This window comes from Cydia pomonella, chromosome 13 (assembly GCF_033807575.1).
Source record: "Cydia pomonella isolate Wapato2018A chromosome 13, ilCydPomo1, whole genome shotgun sequence".
Lineage (NCBI taxonomy): Eukaryota > Metazoa > Arthropoda > Insecta > Lepidoptera > Tortricidae > Cydia > Cydia pomonella.
The window spans coordinates 18,875,220-18,892,715 of record NC_084715.1 but is presented as its reverse complement, the minus strand read 5'-3'; the positions used below and the strand labels follow the sequence as shown (position 1 = coordinate 18,892,715).

At 37.3% G+C, this 17,496-nt stretch overlaps 3 protein-coding genes across 5 annotated transcripts in view; 1 reads left to right on the top strand and 2 right to left on the bottom strand.

Moving 5' to 3' along the window:
- The window catches only part of LOC133524466 (GATOR complex protein NPRL2-like), a 113,619-nt gene extending 103,504 nt beyond the window's left edge, over nt 1-10,115 (bottom strand). Inside the window, exons 1-3 of the mRNA XM_061860503.1 lie at nt 9,701-10,115; nt 8,584-8,740; nt 1,006-1,132 (exon numbers count right to left, since the gene is read on the bottom strand). Coding sequence (XP_061716487.1) covers nt 1,006-1,132; nt 8,584-8,740; nt 9,701-9,900 — 484 coding nt within the window. The 5' untranslated portion in view covers nt 9,901-10,115. The remainder of the gene's footprint in view (nt 1-1,005; nt 1,133-8,583; nt 8,741-9,700) is intronic.
- Nucleotides 10,116-10,376: 261 nt separating this feature from the next.
- LOC133524485 (phosphopantothenoylcysteine decarboxylase) lies at nt 10,377-11,642 on the top strand. 2 transcript variants are annotated; one of them, XM_061860539.1, is made up of 3 exons: nt 10,377-10,570; nt 10,731-10,934; nt 11,093-11,642. In XM_061860539.1, the coding sequence occupies exons 1-3, from the start codon at nt 10,499-10,501 to the stop codon at nt 11,357-11,359; spliced, it is 543 nt and encodes a 180-aa protein (XP_061716523.1). In that variant the 5' UTR covers nt 10,377-10,498; the 3' UTR covers nt 11,360-11,642. The 2 variants fall into 2 exon arrangements, with proteins under 2 accessions (XP_061716523.1, XP_061716522.1); XM_061860538.1 differs by having other exon boundaries at nt 10,382-10,621.
- A 614-nt stretch (nt 11,643-12,256) lies between these two features.
- The window catches only part of LOC133524480 (formin-like protein), a 110,817-nt gene continuing 105,577 nt past the window's right edge, over nt 12,257-17,496 (bottom strand). Inside the window, exon 17 of one of the 2 annotated variants that reach the window (XM_061860520.1) lies at nt 12,257-15,965. In XM_061860520.1, coding sequence (XP_061716504.1) covers nt 15,753-15,965 — 213 coding nt within the window. In that variant the 3' untranslated portion in view covers nt 12,257-15,752. The remainder of the gene's footprint in view (nt 15,966-17,496) is intronic. The other variant, XM_061860521.1, reaches the window with a different exon arrangement.

Genomic DNA, 17,496 nt, shown 5'->3' with positions numbered 1-17,496 from the left:
AGGTGTTTCTGCTGAATTTTAATTAAGTTGAATCTAAGGCCCAAAATTACACACATATCTATATATAAGAATTTCATATACACCTAGCCAGCCAATTGGCTAAACGGACAGTTGCCCGGTTTTATAATTTTCATAAGGAAACACTGGAAAATGGCTTATCATAGGTGCGATTTCTTTTTTGATAGGTATTACCATGTTCGTTTATTTAGCTCCACACAACCTTGATTTTGTATTTTCGGATACTAAAACGACAGTTCTATTGCTCAGATTACTACCCAATCATCCTGTGTTTGTACTCAAATGTACGTATTGGAGCATTCGAACTGTTATAAATGTTAGTAAGTGAGAACATAAGTAATCAAAAAACATTCTCTGTTCCTGCGGACCACTTATGTCAAAAAGAAGTACCTACTTAGGGCGGCAAGTATTGCAACCTTATGAGGTACAGAGCATTACGGCCCAAAGGATATGGAATGTCCTAGATTCAACAGGCATTAGTAATGAACTTTAAAGGACCGCTACAATAAATCAATACCTGGTCGACGTGGCACTTAAAAGGCCCACTAACACCACAATAATTATTTATTTAATCTTTATTGCACAAAAGAAAACCTTATAGTACAAAAGGCGGACTTAATGCCATGAGGCATTCTCTACCAGTCAACCTTTAGGCAAAGCAGAGAGATTGTGGGCGGTGCTACTTTAACAACAACCAAATATAATACAATAACATACCATACATACATAATACATACATACATAAATATACATACTTATATTTCTTATAATATATACATAAATAACGACAAAACATATAGAGCTTACCCATACATTATAATATTTTCATTCTGCTAGCAAAGAAAGCCCATAAGGATTTTTTAAATGCAAACTTATTTTGAGCATTATATAAAAGTAATACATATTTATATTATATTATATTATAAAAGTAATACATATTTTACTACTCAAAACCAGTAGAAAGGTACTTAGTTGTTTATTACTTACCAGTGAGCGTGCACATCCGTTTGCTATTGATGTCCTGCATCACTTGGCGCATCAGCGCCGCCAGCGCACCCGCCTCGCCCGACACCGACTGCTTCGATAGCCATTCCGTTTCGAGCTCCATCGACAACTGGGGAATAAAATAATTGTTAAATTATATTCATTTTCAAACAATAATATTTAAATGTCCGTTGGAGTAATAGAAAATCGGGAAAGAATTCTAAACTGCGGCACAAGATCTAATCTAGGGCTTCACCGAAATGATGAAGACTTACTCCAATTTCTCGTTTCATTTCGTAGCGTTTAGAATGTTCTGTACTGTTAGAAATATATTTTGTCGAGTGGATTTCTCATTAGATTTATCAAATATTTTTTTAGTCAAAAGAACAAAGAAGTAAAATTTACGACTGACAGTAAATAACAGCCTGACAGGAATTATAAATATGCTTATTTTTACGGTGGAACCATCCATCTTAGACATTTTATAGCCGTGGTTTCACTTTCAGTTGTAGGTAGATAATTAAACTAGATTTTAAAGTTGTTCTCGCTCTTCTTTTTGGTATTTCCCGCCATCTTTAAAATCTAAAAACGTCTTTATTCCACAATTATGACATCACTAATATATGTGGATATGACGTCCGACTTTCAATCCGGAGGTCACGGATTCAAATCCTGGCTCGTACGTACCAACAAGTTTTTGGGAACTTATGTACGGAATATCATTTGAATTCACCACTAGCTATTCGGTGAAGGAAAACATCGTGAGAAAACCTGCGTCCGCGAAGAATTTCAAAGGTGTATGTGAAGTCCCCAACCCGCATTGGGCCAGCGTGGGGACTATAGCCAGTTCAGTTCAGTTCAGTTCAGGCTGAATTACTAAGACAGGAAAAATCCAAAAGGCAGCCTTCGTCAACATAATCAAGCAAAAACATCTGCATCACGCTGCGTCAACAAATTAAAATATTTAAAAAATTTACAAGATATGATTTGTTTCGGACTATTTAACAACTTAAAATACGATTTTTGCCAAACACACTTTACAATAATGCTTATTGATTTTTACAGTATCTACATAGCAACAGTTCACGCTATTTACAAATGTATGCGAATGACACGACCTCTACAACTCGCGCCCTCAAATTTTCACATAATCTAATATTGATACACCTGTTAGTGTAAATAATCTGAAATAGACCTTAAACCTTTAAGAAATAAAACTTATTTTCCCGCAATATAATGTTGAAACACCTGCAGATCACAATAGAATTTAAAAGCAAACTAAAATTATATTTTTATAAAGGACAATAGTTGTTAATTAGACCAATTTATTTAAAATTGTACACTACTTACACTTTTTTTTTTTCAATTTGAATTGTTATGCTATATCTACTGAGAACCTCGAACTCTGTCGATCCTATTCGTAGATAAAAGTGTCCCAAGAATCCGTTGCCATTTTTCATAGACTTTGTATGGTGGTAATGGAAGGGAAAAAATATTGTCTTCTATTAAGATAGAAAGAGCTCTTGATTTTGAGTAGAAACAACATAAAATTCCCAAACTTGAAAAAAAAGAGCAGTGTATAACTTATAACAATAGCTCTGTTACACCACGCGAAGGGACCAGCCCTTCCCTTTAGTGCCGTGCTCGTGATCGTGCCCTTCGGTTTGAGGCCACGTCGATGACGCCAATTCGGGGCCCTACTGACCGTGACAGACTATTTAATTATCGAATGCCGGTAGTTGCTCGATCTTCATTTTTCACGGCGCCTGCGCGTGGGCAAACTACGTGCGATAGATCAACTTCATTGGTTATTCAAAACTGGTTTAGCATGGTAAAATAATATGTATTGAACTGTACCTAGATATCTGTTTCCTTACATATTATTGATACTTTACTCTTTATAGATGTTATTTAAGAATCATAGCGATGTATATTTGTATAATCTATAACGCAATGTTTTAACTTGTAACTAGATAGGTACGTTACTACTTACAAAGGTTTTTTTAAACTGGTTTTATGTTGGAAAGAATGATGAATAATTCACGTATTTTATAAAATAAAGTGATTCGTCGATGACAAAGCCAAAAGTCATATACCGGGTTTTACTCTATGACAATGCGTAGGAATTAAATTCACGTAATGCTACATTTCTCAAATCGATTTACTTCGCAATGAACCTGAAATTAATTATGAATATATATATTCATAATTAATGTAAATATATATATATATATATATATTTATATTTACATATTTACATGGAAAATAAGAGATTTTGTTTTAATATAAAATTTAAAAATACCAACCTCAGAATTATGGTTTCAGAGCAATTCGAAAACTGATTGTTGCTTTCGCTCGATAAAATAAAATCATAAACATTGGTTTAAAAAGGTTAGATTTGACAAATCTACGCGTCGTCGTGAAGGACACGAACTATTAGGTTCATAACTTCATACTTACATACAACAAAGTTGGGCATGCCATTGCTAATCGTTTAATCAATATACAAATCCATTAATGCCGTTAAAAACACGCCTTGCGATTCGTGACTGTTTTTATCACGTAATATTTATGCCAATGCACGATAATAATGACGTAATAATAGGCTCATTTCGAGGTGTTAAACACGAAGCGGTTTTCTTGTTAGTCTATCTCAGCATTTTGGCGCCCAGTCAAATGGCGTGCGCGCTATTAAGTAATTTTAATTTACTGTGACATTATAGTTGTATGGGCCTTAAAATAGAGACATTTATAATAATCAATGTCACATAAAATATCTGTTAAACCGACGGTTATTGACTAGTACATTACTTTGGACGATTACATAGATCTACTTAAACATGATATACTATAATTATCAACATCTTGTCCTAGCAGTTTTCGGCCACAGCAACTGCGTTCGGCCGCTGAGAGCGCGCGTCGCTGGTGCCTGTCGTACCAGGCCGCGTAGCCAACGTGCAAATCGCTTACGCTCCGTAGCGATCGAAACGCAACTGTCACTGTCGCACTAATATGGAAGACGGAGAGCGAGACACAAAGCGATTCGTTGTCGAAGCGATAGCGATTGTCACCTTGGCTAGGCCGGCAGGTGACTGTCGTACCCAATTATTGCAACGAATGTGCGGCCACACTCGCTGCAGGTCAGCACGCCTCCCGGCATTGAGGAGTGTATTTTGTATTTTCGGGCTTAATTTTGTATGGTTTCCATATAGAAATAAGCCCTTTTGAAAAGACACATCGCCCGTGGTACAATGCTGACTGTGATCGCGCTGAGGCGCTTAAGCGGTCGGCTTACCACGAATGGGCTGATGCTCGTTCACGCAAGGCTACGAACACACATGACTTGAAGAAGAAGTTTAATAAAGCTGCCAAGTCCTGTAAGAAGCAGTTTCGCAAGGCCAGGTTCGACCATGTCCGTCGTATTGGGACTAAACTAGCCTCATATCCTCCGGGAAGTAAAGCGTTTTGGTCCCTAGCGAAAGCGGTCGAAGGAAATTTCTGCCGCCCATCACTGCCTCCCCTGGTAAAACCTGACGGAACGCTAGCACATACAGCCAAAGAGAAAGCTGACCTGTTCGCTTCTCTTTTCGCTAAGAATTCACGTCTTGACTCAGCCGGTAAACTTCCACCCGTGCTTCCTCAAATGAATATTTCCATGAGGGATGTTCATATACATCAAAAGGAAGTCCTCAAAATACTGCGAACGTTAGACGTGAATAAAGCCAGCGGTCCCGACGGAATCCCTGCTATTGTCTTGCGAAACTGTGCAGCCGAGTTGTCCCCAATCTTAACACGCCTATACCGCCTGTCGCTCGAAACTGGCGTAGTACCCTCGTGTTGGAAGCTTGCAAACGTGCAACCCGTGCCCAAAGAAGGTAGTCGTTCAGACCCAGCCAATTACCGACCAATCTCGGTCACCTCCATACTCTGCAAGATTATGGAGCGTGTACTGAATAAGCGGCTCCTAACACACCTAGAGGATAACGATTTGCTCAGCGACTCTCAGTATGGCTTCCGCGGGGGTCGTTCGACTGGAGATCTTCTGGTGCATGCTACCCATCTTTGGAGCGAGGCAATTGAGAGGCACGGTGAAGCCCTTGCGGTATCTCTCGATGTCTCTAAAGCATTCGACCGGGTCTGGCATGCAAGTTTGGTGAGCAAGCTTCCAGCATATGGGATACCAGCCGGCCTGTGCAACTGGATTGAGAATTTCCTGAGTGAACGTTCCATCCGGGTGGTGTTAGACGGCTACACATCTGACCAATGGGCTATTAATGCCGGTGTTCCTCAGGGCTCTGTTCTGTCCGCGACCTTATTTCTGCTGCATATCAACGACATGCTAGTCCCAGATACTTTTGGGTATGCCGATGACAGCACTGTCGTGGACAGATATCTCTCCAATGCTCGGGCCAAAAAAGAGGAAGTCCAATCTAATCGACAGGCTATGGTAGACCGTCTGAATTTGACACTTAAGGTAGTATCCGATTGGGGCGACGCAAACCTGGTCAAATTCAACGCTACCAAAACACAGGCGTGTCTGTTCTCTGCGAAACGGAGTCCTTTCGACCTGACTCCGACTTTCCGGGATGTATCCGTACCGATATCCAACCATCTCCAGCTACTTGGCACAAGTATCTCATCTAACCTGAGCTTCGGGGCGTATATTGAATCTCTGGCTAAATCTGCAGCTAGACGATTAGGCGTCCTTTCTAAGGTCAAGCAGTACTTCACACCGGAGCAGCTTCTTCAGCTTTACATAGCTCAAATCCGGTCGTGTATGGAGTATTGCAGTCACCTTTGGGATGGATCCGCCAAGTATCAGCTAGCCACCCTAGATTCCATAGACAAACGCGCTAGGAAGCTTATTGGGGATGCGAGATTGGTAGAGGCTAGACTGCAGAGCCTAGAACACCGTAGAAAGGTAGCCTGTTTATCGGTATTCTACAGGATACATTTCGGGGAGTGTGCGATGGGATTACATAATCTTATCCCCCCATCTCCGTTCTGCCACCGTGGGACTAGACGCGGACTTGCGTTTCACCCTTACGTCGTTACTTTACCACTGATTCGCACTAAACGCTACGCATCCAGCTTTATCATGCGTACGGCTAAGGAGTGGAATTCACTTCCTGCAAATCTATTCCCAGTCCACTATAACTTGGACCTTTTTAAATCGAGAGTGAATAGACATCTTTTAGGTAAGCATGTTCCATCCTAGACTACATCGGCACTTTCCATCAGGTGAGATTGTGGTCAAATGCTTACCTTTTCGGAATAAAAAAAAAAAAAAAAAAAAAAAAAAAGACACTCCTCAATTGTAAATTATAAATTACTAAGCACACCGGTCACCGGTGTGTTATGGAGCTCGTTGGGGTGTTGGACGTTAGTAGCCACCTTCACCCCGTAATCCAGTCCAGTATACCCGTCTCGGTCTCCAGGGCTAGTTTTAAACTAATGTTAATGCGTGTTGTCATATGCCAAATAGCTTTCCAAAAACGGGCCCGTATAGATGCATCAAAAGGGAAGGAAGTAAATATCACTCTATTTGTACAACATACTGGGTTGGAGTCCGGGTATACATACATTACTTACCTATGCCGCATATTTTAGGACAGCATAAGTTTTTATGGCTCCTCTACATGATGGGTAGTGGTGTCGGATGGCTTATGGCGTGGCGGGATGGCGATGGGATGGCCACGGTCTGTTTTTGTCCGCACATCAAAGGTAGTGGACCAGCGATGGTGCGTACGCATCTACACGTGGCCCGTTCCATAATGCGTGCTCTCAACCATCGCATGGCCATCTCGCTGGTCCAGCACTGGGCCATCGTGTAATGGCTCCTCTACACGATGGCCCAGCGTAGGCCAGCCTAAGGGACGCAGCTATGCGGTGAAATGAGATAGCAATATCACTTGCTCCTCTAACGCATAAACGCGTGGACTAGCCTACGCTGGGCCATCGTGTAGAGGAGCATAAAGGAGCCCTAACCATCGTATGGCCATCTCGCTGATCCAGCGCTGCCAATTGGTGGTCATTATGTTCGGGAGGTATTATTTATAGATCGTGTCATTCACGAAGACGCGTGCCTTAACTCGTAATGTCATGTTATTAAAGGTTAGATTTAACAAATCTGCGCGTCATCTTCACGAACTATAATTCGTACACAACTTTTATCTATACCTACTCCAAATTTAAGGAAAAACATGTTTCTGTTTATAGGCCTACCAAACTAGATCTACGTGGTATTTAAAACCCATTTAAATATAAATCGCAGTGTATCTTTAAAAAATGGAAACTATACCGGATGTTCGATTAATAGCGATCTTCACAAGAATATTAATTGCCAATGCCAACTTAGTTGAAACATATAAGTAGGCACCTACATAATTATAAAGAGAGATACCTAATTAAATAAATTAATAAGTAATAAGACTATAAGTTTTCAACTCCGTAATTATGACTATTTCATTAAGCTAATTTATAGGAATAAATATTTATTAGTAATGAAATAATTTTTACACCTCCAAGTTTTTATCTAGGTATTGATCAATAGAAAAGGAAAAGAGTACAAGTATTGCGTAGGTATAAAAGGACATACTCGCTCACGTAAATACGATTCTGCATCGTTACAAAAAGTCGCCGTGTGCTACCACATTTACTGTTAGTAGACACAAGGGCGTCGGTAGGGGTGGGAGGGGGTCAAAAACTGTCAAAAATCATCTTACGTTACGTCATCATCTTCCTCGCCATGGGAGCCAGGGGTCTGCTTGGCAACTAACATTACCCAGCTAGCGTTAGGTAGACCTAGATGTGAACGGGTAAACACCCGTACTTAGCAAAGATCGTCTTACATAAATAAATGACGCCAATTGGGACCGTGCGAAGTGCATGGTGGGGGTAAGAAAAGCGATCCCAGCGCATAAGGTGGTAAAAATTAGAACTAACTGCGGATAGCGTCTTTAACATTTCGTACAAGTTATATGTTTCGAAATGAAACTTTAATTTACGATTATGACTGAAATACTCATTTAAATTGTATGGTGTAAAGAAACATTGTAATCTGTAGGAAACGTATTTAATTTGATAATTATTAATACTGTATCCGTGTAAATAGCTTTGCAAATGCCACATACTATGTGATCTTTTTCTAGAAGTTAAGAATGGGTATAGTAAATTATCCTTAAAAGATAGACATTCAACATCACGGACTTTTTTGTAGATCCATGAAAGAAAGACAACCGCACCATACATTGTGTTGTTATCATTATCACTCAAACGATCGTTCGTTCGTTTTTCGTTTTCGATTAAAGCTCCTAGCCAGCGTGATTTTTTCTGACAACATAGTTATATTTCAACCAATTTACACAAAATCTTAACAAGTTATATACCTAAACCTTCCTCAAGAATCACTCTATTGATAGATGAAAGTCGTATGAAAACCTGTTCAGTAGTTTTTAGTTTTGGAGAAGTTTTATAAGATGTAGATGTAATGCATTGATGTTTTCCTCTAGACTTGCGGACGGACGCTAGGTAGCGAATATGATAAAAAAAATTGCTGCTACTGTAGATATAACTACTTACAAGGTATTCGGTCAGCTTCTTGACAAGGGGCTCCAGGTGCACTGTCCGGGCCCACGCATCACACACAAAGCACAGGTTGAAGTAAAAAGCATTGCGGGCATATTTTTTATTGTCTATCCTTACGGGGAAGCCCAGGATTTTTGATCCCAGGAGAGTGCTGAAAAATATAAACACATCATTTAAAAGACACATATGTTTTTTACCAACTTCAAGAGAAGGAGGAGGTTATCAATTGAACCATTTTTTTACTGATTTAAAATTATTTTTTTATTCTGAAGTATATTGTTCATCCAGTTCTACTAATGGGATCCATAATATTTATTTTATCGTTTTTGAAGTTGGTTATTTTCTTACAGTTAGTTTTTTATCTGCCTGTTTTTTAATTATTAGGCACTAGTGCCTTCAAAGTTTAAATTATAATAACTTTAAAACAATGAAAATGTTTTTTTTTTTTTCATATTCACGGTTTGTTATCCTGTTGAATATGATTTTAGCTTCTTTTGGTACCAACTGAAAAACCTTACTTATGACACAGAGTAGTGGTGTGATATATTTTGAAAATGCAAGTAATGGTGGTCAATAAAAAAAACAGTTTGATGGGAGAGAGTATACAATATAGAGATATATAAGTAGTCCATAGCAACAGAACATGTGTGTCTAACATGGCTCTTATCATGTTATCAAGCTCATAACAGTAGTGAACCTTGATTAAAATGTTTAACTGATACCAGTATAAGTATTCATAGATAATTATCAATAAATCTCATGAAGCTTCAACGCTAGAATTTTTCAAAATTAAACTCAAACTTAGTAGACATTACGTTTGTTGTTATTTTCTACTGATAAAACTGTGAACAAAAGTAAGTAGGTATAATAAATAACATATAATTAAACAATGGGCATTTTATCTTAATCACATATCGCATTAGAAACGGAATGGGCATATCGATTTCTGTCAAGTGGGGTGACTAATTCGAAACTTGAAAGTGAACTAATTGACCATAATAAAGTCGTATTGGAACTGGAATATCTACTTTGTGTACTCCAATACAAGGAACAAGATAACGCCGCAATATACACGTGGATCTTATTTACTTTTAGAAAGGTACAAACTTACACAGTCAAAGTGCATCGCTGCAGTTGCACTTTTGGAATGATGTAGTGGCTGACCGTATCAAAAATGTCTTTCGAAATATAGTTTTCTGGCACTTGGCAGGTTATCTTAGGGCCAGCCGTCGGGTGGAATTCACACAGAAATATGCAGCGTATCGGCCCTTCCTGCCCACAGCCCTCGTAATACTTTGAGTTCGCATCCATCGTAAACAACTAAATTTAAAAATGTCAACACTTTACTATAAACACATTATGCTTATTAACGACACTATATTAACAACGCACTATACATACAGAAAAATTTGCATCCTAACAAGTTTGACACATTAACACGATTTTGTAAACGTAAATAAAGTGTACTTTAATCCGCAAGAACAGCGAACCTATCCCACACGCGCTACGTAATCAACTGACATTTATTTTTGTTATTTTGATTGTGATAATTTTATTTTGACAGTTGAATTTCACAGTTGCCATTGGAAATAAATATAAAGGTTCACTTTCTAAAATTCTGTTAAACATTATTTAATACAATATCATCAATATCGAGATTATTATTGTTTATATTTAAAATATGACATGATGTCTATATATTATACTTTATTTATATTATAGTATAATTACAATATTTATTTTAATTAATTACATGTGTTCTGAATAACTTAAACGTGACTTACACGACTTATTGTGTTGCTAGTTGATACTGTTGGTAGTGTTGGTTGCCGATGTTAAAAACGTCTGAGAAACGTCATCTTTTCGTGTATAATTCGTATCCTTAAATTAGTTTATCAGTTTATATAAAATGGATAAAAATATTTATAAAGTGCTGGTCGCTGCAACTGGAAGTGTCGCTGCACTGAAAATACCCATTCTAGTGAGAACCTTATTGGAATTAAATGAAAACGAGAGCTGCAATAAAATTGAGGTTAGGTTCTTATCAGTATAGTAAACATTACAATGAAACACACTGTGTTTGTAAATAATAATGCATAGCAACTAGTTTTACTAATACAATTTACGATATTTATTTCCAGATACGTTTAATAGTTACAGAACATGCAAAACACTTCTTCGAAACCTCCAATTTGCCTCCTGAAGTGCGTTTATTTGACGACAACTCGGAATGGCAAGCTTGGAAGCAGAGGGGTGACCCGGTGCTGCACATAGAACTTGGGAAGTGGGCTGACATGATGGTCATAGCTCCTTTGGATGCTAATACATTAGCAAAAATGGCACAGGTACAAAGTCATGTTCAATTTTTTTTGTCAAATATATTGTATAAGCCTTATATATGAAAAGTATGGAAAAAGTACAAACTTCAAACTGTGAGTCCTGATATGCTGCATCATCACATTAAAAGCAAACTGCTTAGTAACTTCATTCTTCTTTTCTCCAGGGCATTTGTGATAACCTACTCACCTGTACAACTCGAGCATGGGACATGTCCAAGCCCCTCCTCTTTTGTCCCGCGATGAACACGCGAATGTGGGAGCATCCTATCACAGCCAAACAGGTCCAGGTACTGACGGACTGGGGCCATATACAGATACACCCAATCAGTAAAACATTAATGTGTGGAGATACAGGGATTGGTGCTATGGCTGAGGTACAGACTGTTGTTGGGGAGATTAGAAAGATAGCTTGTAAAAGTTTCTCTAAATGAAGTATTTTAAACATAGTTATATTGATTGGTTGTAATTGTTGACTAGTTCTAAGGTGATAATTAGAAAATAATGAACGGTAAAGTTATTTGTTCAACAGTGAGAAAAGGAAAGGCCCCCTTTCTGAAATATTTATGAATTTTATGGAGAGAGGTAAACATTCAAGTGTTTGACAGACCTATTCCATTATGTTTTAAGTTTATTTTAGACTTCTAATAGGACAGTGTCATGCACAGATTATTGGCCACCTTTTGTTTGATTCTGGTCTTCTTAAGCTTTACTTCACCTAAGGGGGCGTCCATTAATCGCGTCATACGTTTTTGGCTTGTTTTAGACCCCCCCCTCCCCCATGGTGATCTTTGGTGATATTTTCAGGACCCCCCCCCCCATCCAATATGACGTGTATTTTTTTCGATAACTAAAGAACAGTTTTCTAACAAATGAACCTAAGTACACGTGAAGGATAATAAGGGCGGAAAACTATTATTTTTATTTTATTGACTATAATACAGTATAGCACAGATGAAAAAAAAATACACGTGATACGTGTCCATACCCCCCCGTCCCCTGTGGTGATCATTGGTGATTTTTTGCTGACCCCCTCCCCCCCCTATACAATATGACGCGATTAATGGACGCCCCCTAAGATCTTACTTATCTGCAGATGTAAAATAACATTAACAAGAACAAAACATGCTTAACAATTATTCCCAATACTTATGTTTAAGTTACATAACATTAATGAATAGAGGTGACATATGTCCCATTTTTCATCATCCAAAATTAGATTTGATAATATTATTTACAATCTGTATGCATACTTAATTATTTTATTTATTCTTATGATAGCACTGATTTATTTTAATTTATTTTCAAAATTCTCAAAATAAAACAATTAGTTACTGTAAATGTATGTTTTATTGCATCACTGAATACTGTTTCTAACACTAGCGTACATGCGATACAAACTATGAAGAACCAATTAAAACTCTCAGGTATACATCACATACGAATATAACTATACAAAAACATTATCATAAACTTCTACCAAAACTGCTCATTTTTACTACAGATGTGGTTAAACTGCTGGTTGCTGCTGGCTAAACGAATTTTGATGAAATTTAACAAACAAAAAACTTAGCCGTGATGGTGGACATACTTTACATTATTTTTTTAAACGCCTTGACCAAAAGGACATCGGTAATTGGTTATAAACGGTTTCATTATATTAATAAAATTGTTGCACTTAATGTTATATTTTATGTTGAAATCTCCAAGATTACATACGTTATTTAACTTAAAAATTTCAAAGTAAAATGACAACAGAAGTATTTACCACAACTGCAATAAAAAAGGGCCGCAATAACCTTTGAAACATAACTTGACACAAAACCGCAATTAATTAATTATTACTAAATAGTAATTAATAATTACTCAAATAGGTGGTTTCTGAAATCCCTAAACCGTCAACTTATGTGCGTCGTCCGATACAAACCCTGTATTAATTTATATTTTTAACACATTAACAGTCACCGACCTGTGTGTAGACGCTTTTCGCTACACACAGTTTTTCCTGTGTTGGCTACATGCGTAGCTCGCGCTGAAAGTGAATGTGTTAAACTTCTTTTTTTTTTACATTGACTTAGTTGTTTACTACGTTTTGAAAGTAAGCCAGAATAGTTGTGCGAAAAGCACCTTTTATACCGTTCAGTGCACGTTGATTGCTATACAAGAAACTTGCGAGTTTTAAAGCGTATGTATTTCAAAAGTGGCCTGCCTGTTATTGAAGAGATTAAAATTCCTTGAACCAACCATCGTAACGTTCAAAGTGGACATATTTGAGGTAAGAGTGAGGCATTTCCAACAACCAATAATAATACGATAGTAAAAGTTTCAGTTCGTATAAAGGAGCACATTAATAGAGGCAGTGTGGGGCGAGACCAAAAGGTACATTTAACGAGGCCCTCTGGTGGTGCAAGAAATAACGAACATTTTTAATTTTTTACGTTGTGTCCGAGATATACCTATTTGAGGCGCGAGGCCGTAGGCGGTGGCCGACATCGCCCACGCCTAACGCCGCCTCTGAATAGAGATTCCATTTGAAAAGATGTTCTAACTCTTTTATCAATTACAAGTAGGGTAGTTCTGTATTTGTTCCGATATGTCTATGATCACTTAATCTTATAGTTTTTTAATATGACTAGCCAACCCATTACCTGTATGTACCTTCTTATAGCAATCAACTTGCACGCAAATCGATTGTATACAGCTAAGTATAATTCGTGTCATCCAGGATGACGCGCAGATTTGCCAAATCTAACCTTTAATAACATGGCAATACGAGTTAAGCCACGCGTCTTCGTGAATGACACGATCTTAATAACATGAACACCTTTTTCCCGCAGATGTCGGGAATATTTGTCAATTTGCACCTATTATGTAGATACTCAGCTTAAAAAAAAAAATTAGTGAGTGATATATTAAATTATATTCATAAAATATTAATACGAATTACAATTATTATGCAAAAGTACCAACTTGTTTATTATTAATAACATATAATTTATACTTAAAATAATAAAGTGTGTAAACTCAAATCTATTTCAGTTTCAACCAATATTTATACGAAAATACTATATTTACAATAAAATGTTTTAAAACTTGGTACTATTGCAAAAACGAAACAAATATTTACACAAAATATATAAATTAATTAAAATTAACTTATTCGAGATGCAATTCAGATCGTAACAAATTAGAATACTTTCGGATATACCAAATTATAATCATTATATATTTCAAAATCAGAAGCCTGTTGAACAATTCTCATATTTATATTACACTTAATCTAATTGGAATCGAAATCTATAAATAATTACAATCTATGTCATGTCTCAAAAATACGCAATAGGTACTAAAAATGAGAATCCATCTCAAAAAAAACTATACATTGCTCAAATCTGGACATTGACGACTTTCTAGCAAAGTAGTTAACTAAATACCAAATACCCTAAAATACGAAGCGAGAGGTAATATTTGCGCAAGTACAGTCAGCAAAGTTATACGAAATTCATCGTATATAGTTTTTTTATGTTTGTATGCGGCTGGCTGCACATTGATTAGGGCTTTTAGCTAAGATCTTTTCTGATGTGGACTATCATATAAAAATATAAGAATTTAAACAATTAAATTAAGGTATATTTTCTACACTCAAACCAGTTGATGTTATGAAAATTCAATGAGTAAATGCTACATATTTTGAACTATCACAATATTGTTACAAATGCTATGAATATATAAATGCATATATAGTAAATTTTATACGAATTCGTTTATACGAAAGATACCTTGCGTTTAATATTTATGTATACGTAGTAAATACATATTAAGGACACTGTAATATTACTTACACGATTATAAATAGTAGAAATTACATTCAAAATACGCTTACAAAAATGTGCGTAAACATGTTAAAGGCCGTTAACTAGCGGGACTAAGTTACCCATTTGGTCTATGATGCCGTCTCTCTTTTTGTATTGTGCGAGCGAGAGATAGCACTAGAGCCGGGCGCTACAAAAAAGTCTAAAGCTAAGCGTGTGTATCAAAATAAACAGTAAATTGTCCGTAGCAAAATATTTTCGTGATTAGTAATGGAATGAAATTCAGGCGTATCAAATGAATCCCAATTGCACTCGCGATAGATTTCTGTTAGCTCCGCTAACTATTAAAAAGTGGTTTTACCAACGATAAAATAAATAGGGTTATTTTTTAAGGCTTGCAACACTGTCCCGAGTGCAAGCGGGGGTAGAGTCCGTATAAGCTAATTTGACAGTAACAAAATGTGGTACGCCATTATTCATTTAACTTTTTGACCGCCAAAGACGCCAACGTGGTACAGCCCATTATCAACCTTCATGCATCCCGATAAGGTTTACAATGATGCGCCGTGCACGATAGGCGAGGCGTTCAAAGGGTAATTTCATATTTATGACGGAGTTTCCACACTCTGTTCCAAGGTCAACCCGAGCTTAGATGAACTTTATTAACTATTAGGCACGTTTAGACGACCGTTTCGTTTTGCTTGTCGAACATCGCTCGCGTATATTTCGAAATGACGTCATACGTCGATTTGATAAGATCGCATCGCTCTTCGACCTCGCATTCGGTCGGGGCGACTCTATAGGGGGACGATCTGTGTTTCCGGACGGTGTTACCAGACGTAAAATCGGAGAAATCATCATCGATGTTGTAGATGGCTATGGTCTGTTTCTTATGCACCATTTCTAGGTCTTTTCTCTTCTTTTTCTTTAATTTGTCATCGCAGCGCGCGTTTATTGATCTGACAGCGTCTAGGACAGAGGCGTTTTCCAGTTGTTCACTGGAGGTGGGTTCGTATCATACGTCTAGCTCCTCGAGTCCCTTAGAGAGTCTGTGCGAGTTGATGCGCCGGCGGTGCGAGCGCCGCACGGCGTCCGCGCGCCGGTAGGGCTCGCTCCTGAGCCCGTGCAGGATGTCTTCTAGGGCTCCGTTGTATACTTCGTCTTGGTGTAGAAGTTTCTTCTCCCCGACGGCTTGCGATTTCGTTTTTAGTTCGTTGATTACAGCCTCCTGGGGAAATTTAAAGTGTTTTAGCATCTGGGTGTTTTTTTAGATCATTGTGAATGGGAGTAAGCGATGTTATTATATACTACTGAGTACTACGTTAAATGGTGGATCAGATTTGTAGGAAAGATCAATGTATATGCATATACTTATGAGTAAATTGAACGTTTCTATACATCTGATCAGGACTATACTTACCTACATGACAATGCCATGCTAAGATTGATATTCATTCAGGTATTAGACAGAACATAGAAGAACCAAAATTTTTTGTAGAAAAGAATTACGGGGACTATTATCTACATGCAAAATAAAATAACACGTTATTAGCACAGACAATATAATGCCATGCAAAATACCATTTTAGCATTAGACCAATCAAAGAGGATGTTGATAGTTAATTTATACTGTATTTCACATATATTAACCAATCGGTTAGGTTAGATTTGTTTTTTTTTTTTGTATATATTTCCAACAAGTTTTATTATGTTTGGATACAGTCTAATCACACAGCCTCATTGATTGTGATAATTTATATCAAGAAATTAACAAATAATATAAGGCATAACAGAAAAATTGTATTGACACAACACCTAAAAATCAATACCTAAATTACAGACAGGCAACGGGACAAGTGAAACTAAATAAAAGCGTGTAAAAATGAGAAATAATAACCTATTACAAAAGCGCTCTGTAACAGTCAATTTCTCTACTCTAGCAATGTATGCGAGCGACGTTAAAGGTAGTTGCAATTTTGTTGTATTTTTCGCTGGTTGTGTAGCTAAAAATGGACACTTCAGTAGGTTCGTTCCTTAAACTTACTAGTGATTTACCTAATGAATTTCTACAGGAACTTAATTATAATGACTTTTATAGCATAATGGGTAAGTTATAGAGACATTACACAGCACAAAACGTTTAAAAAGCAATAGATTACCGCAAAATTAAAGTTGTAAGTAAGGAAGACATTCCCTGTTAGGATTCCATGCAAGTGCAGCGTAGGGAGAAAACGGATCCTATTATATACATACAATACATATTTATAACACCTTATGTATTAAATATATTAGCTACATAGTTACAAAATAAAACTTATAATCGGAACACAATGAAGGTGTGCATAAAACCATCCAGCAACCCAACTTGATAGCTTTGCAATGAAAACGGACATTTTCTAAAGAAATTTATCTACTTTTCATATTTAGGCGACCGATCGTAAGATTAGGCAGATCGTAATGTTCCTGTGTAATGCTTTGACGGTGGTCACATTAAATCAATAGATAGGTAGGATATGTTCGTTAGGTTGCTTCAGATGCCCGCGGGGCAAATTGTCCAGAAATAGGAGCCCCGCTCCGTCGACTCGGGGAACGAGGCAAAGATTTTCTCGTTTCACGATATGCCTAGGAATTTCACGATCGGCCGCCGACACGTATAAAGTAACCCGTTTTCATTGTTTTTATGTGTAGCTATACAGTATGTAACAGACCCATTAATGTTTAGGTTTAGGAGCAACTTTCACCATGGGACAAATAGCGAA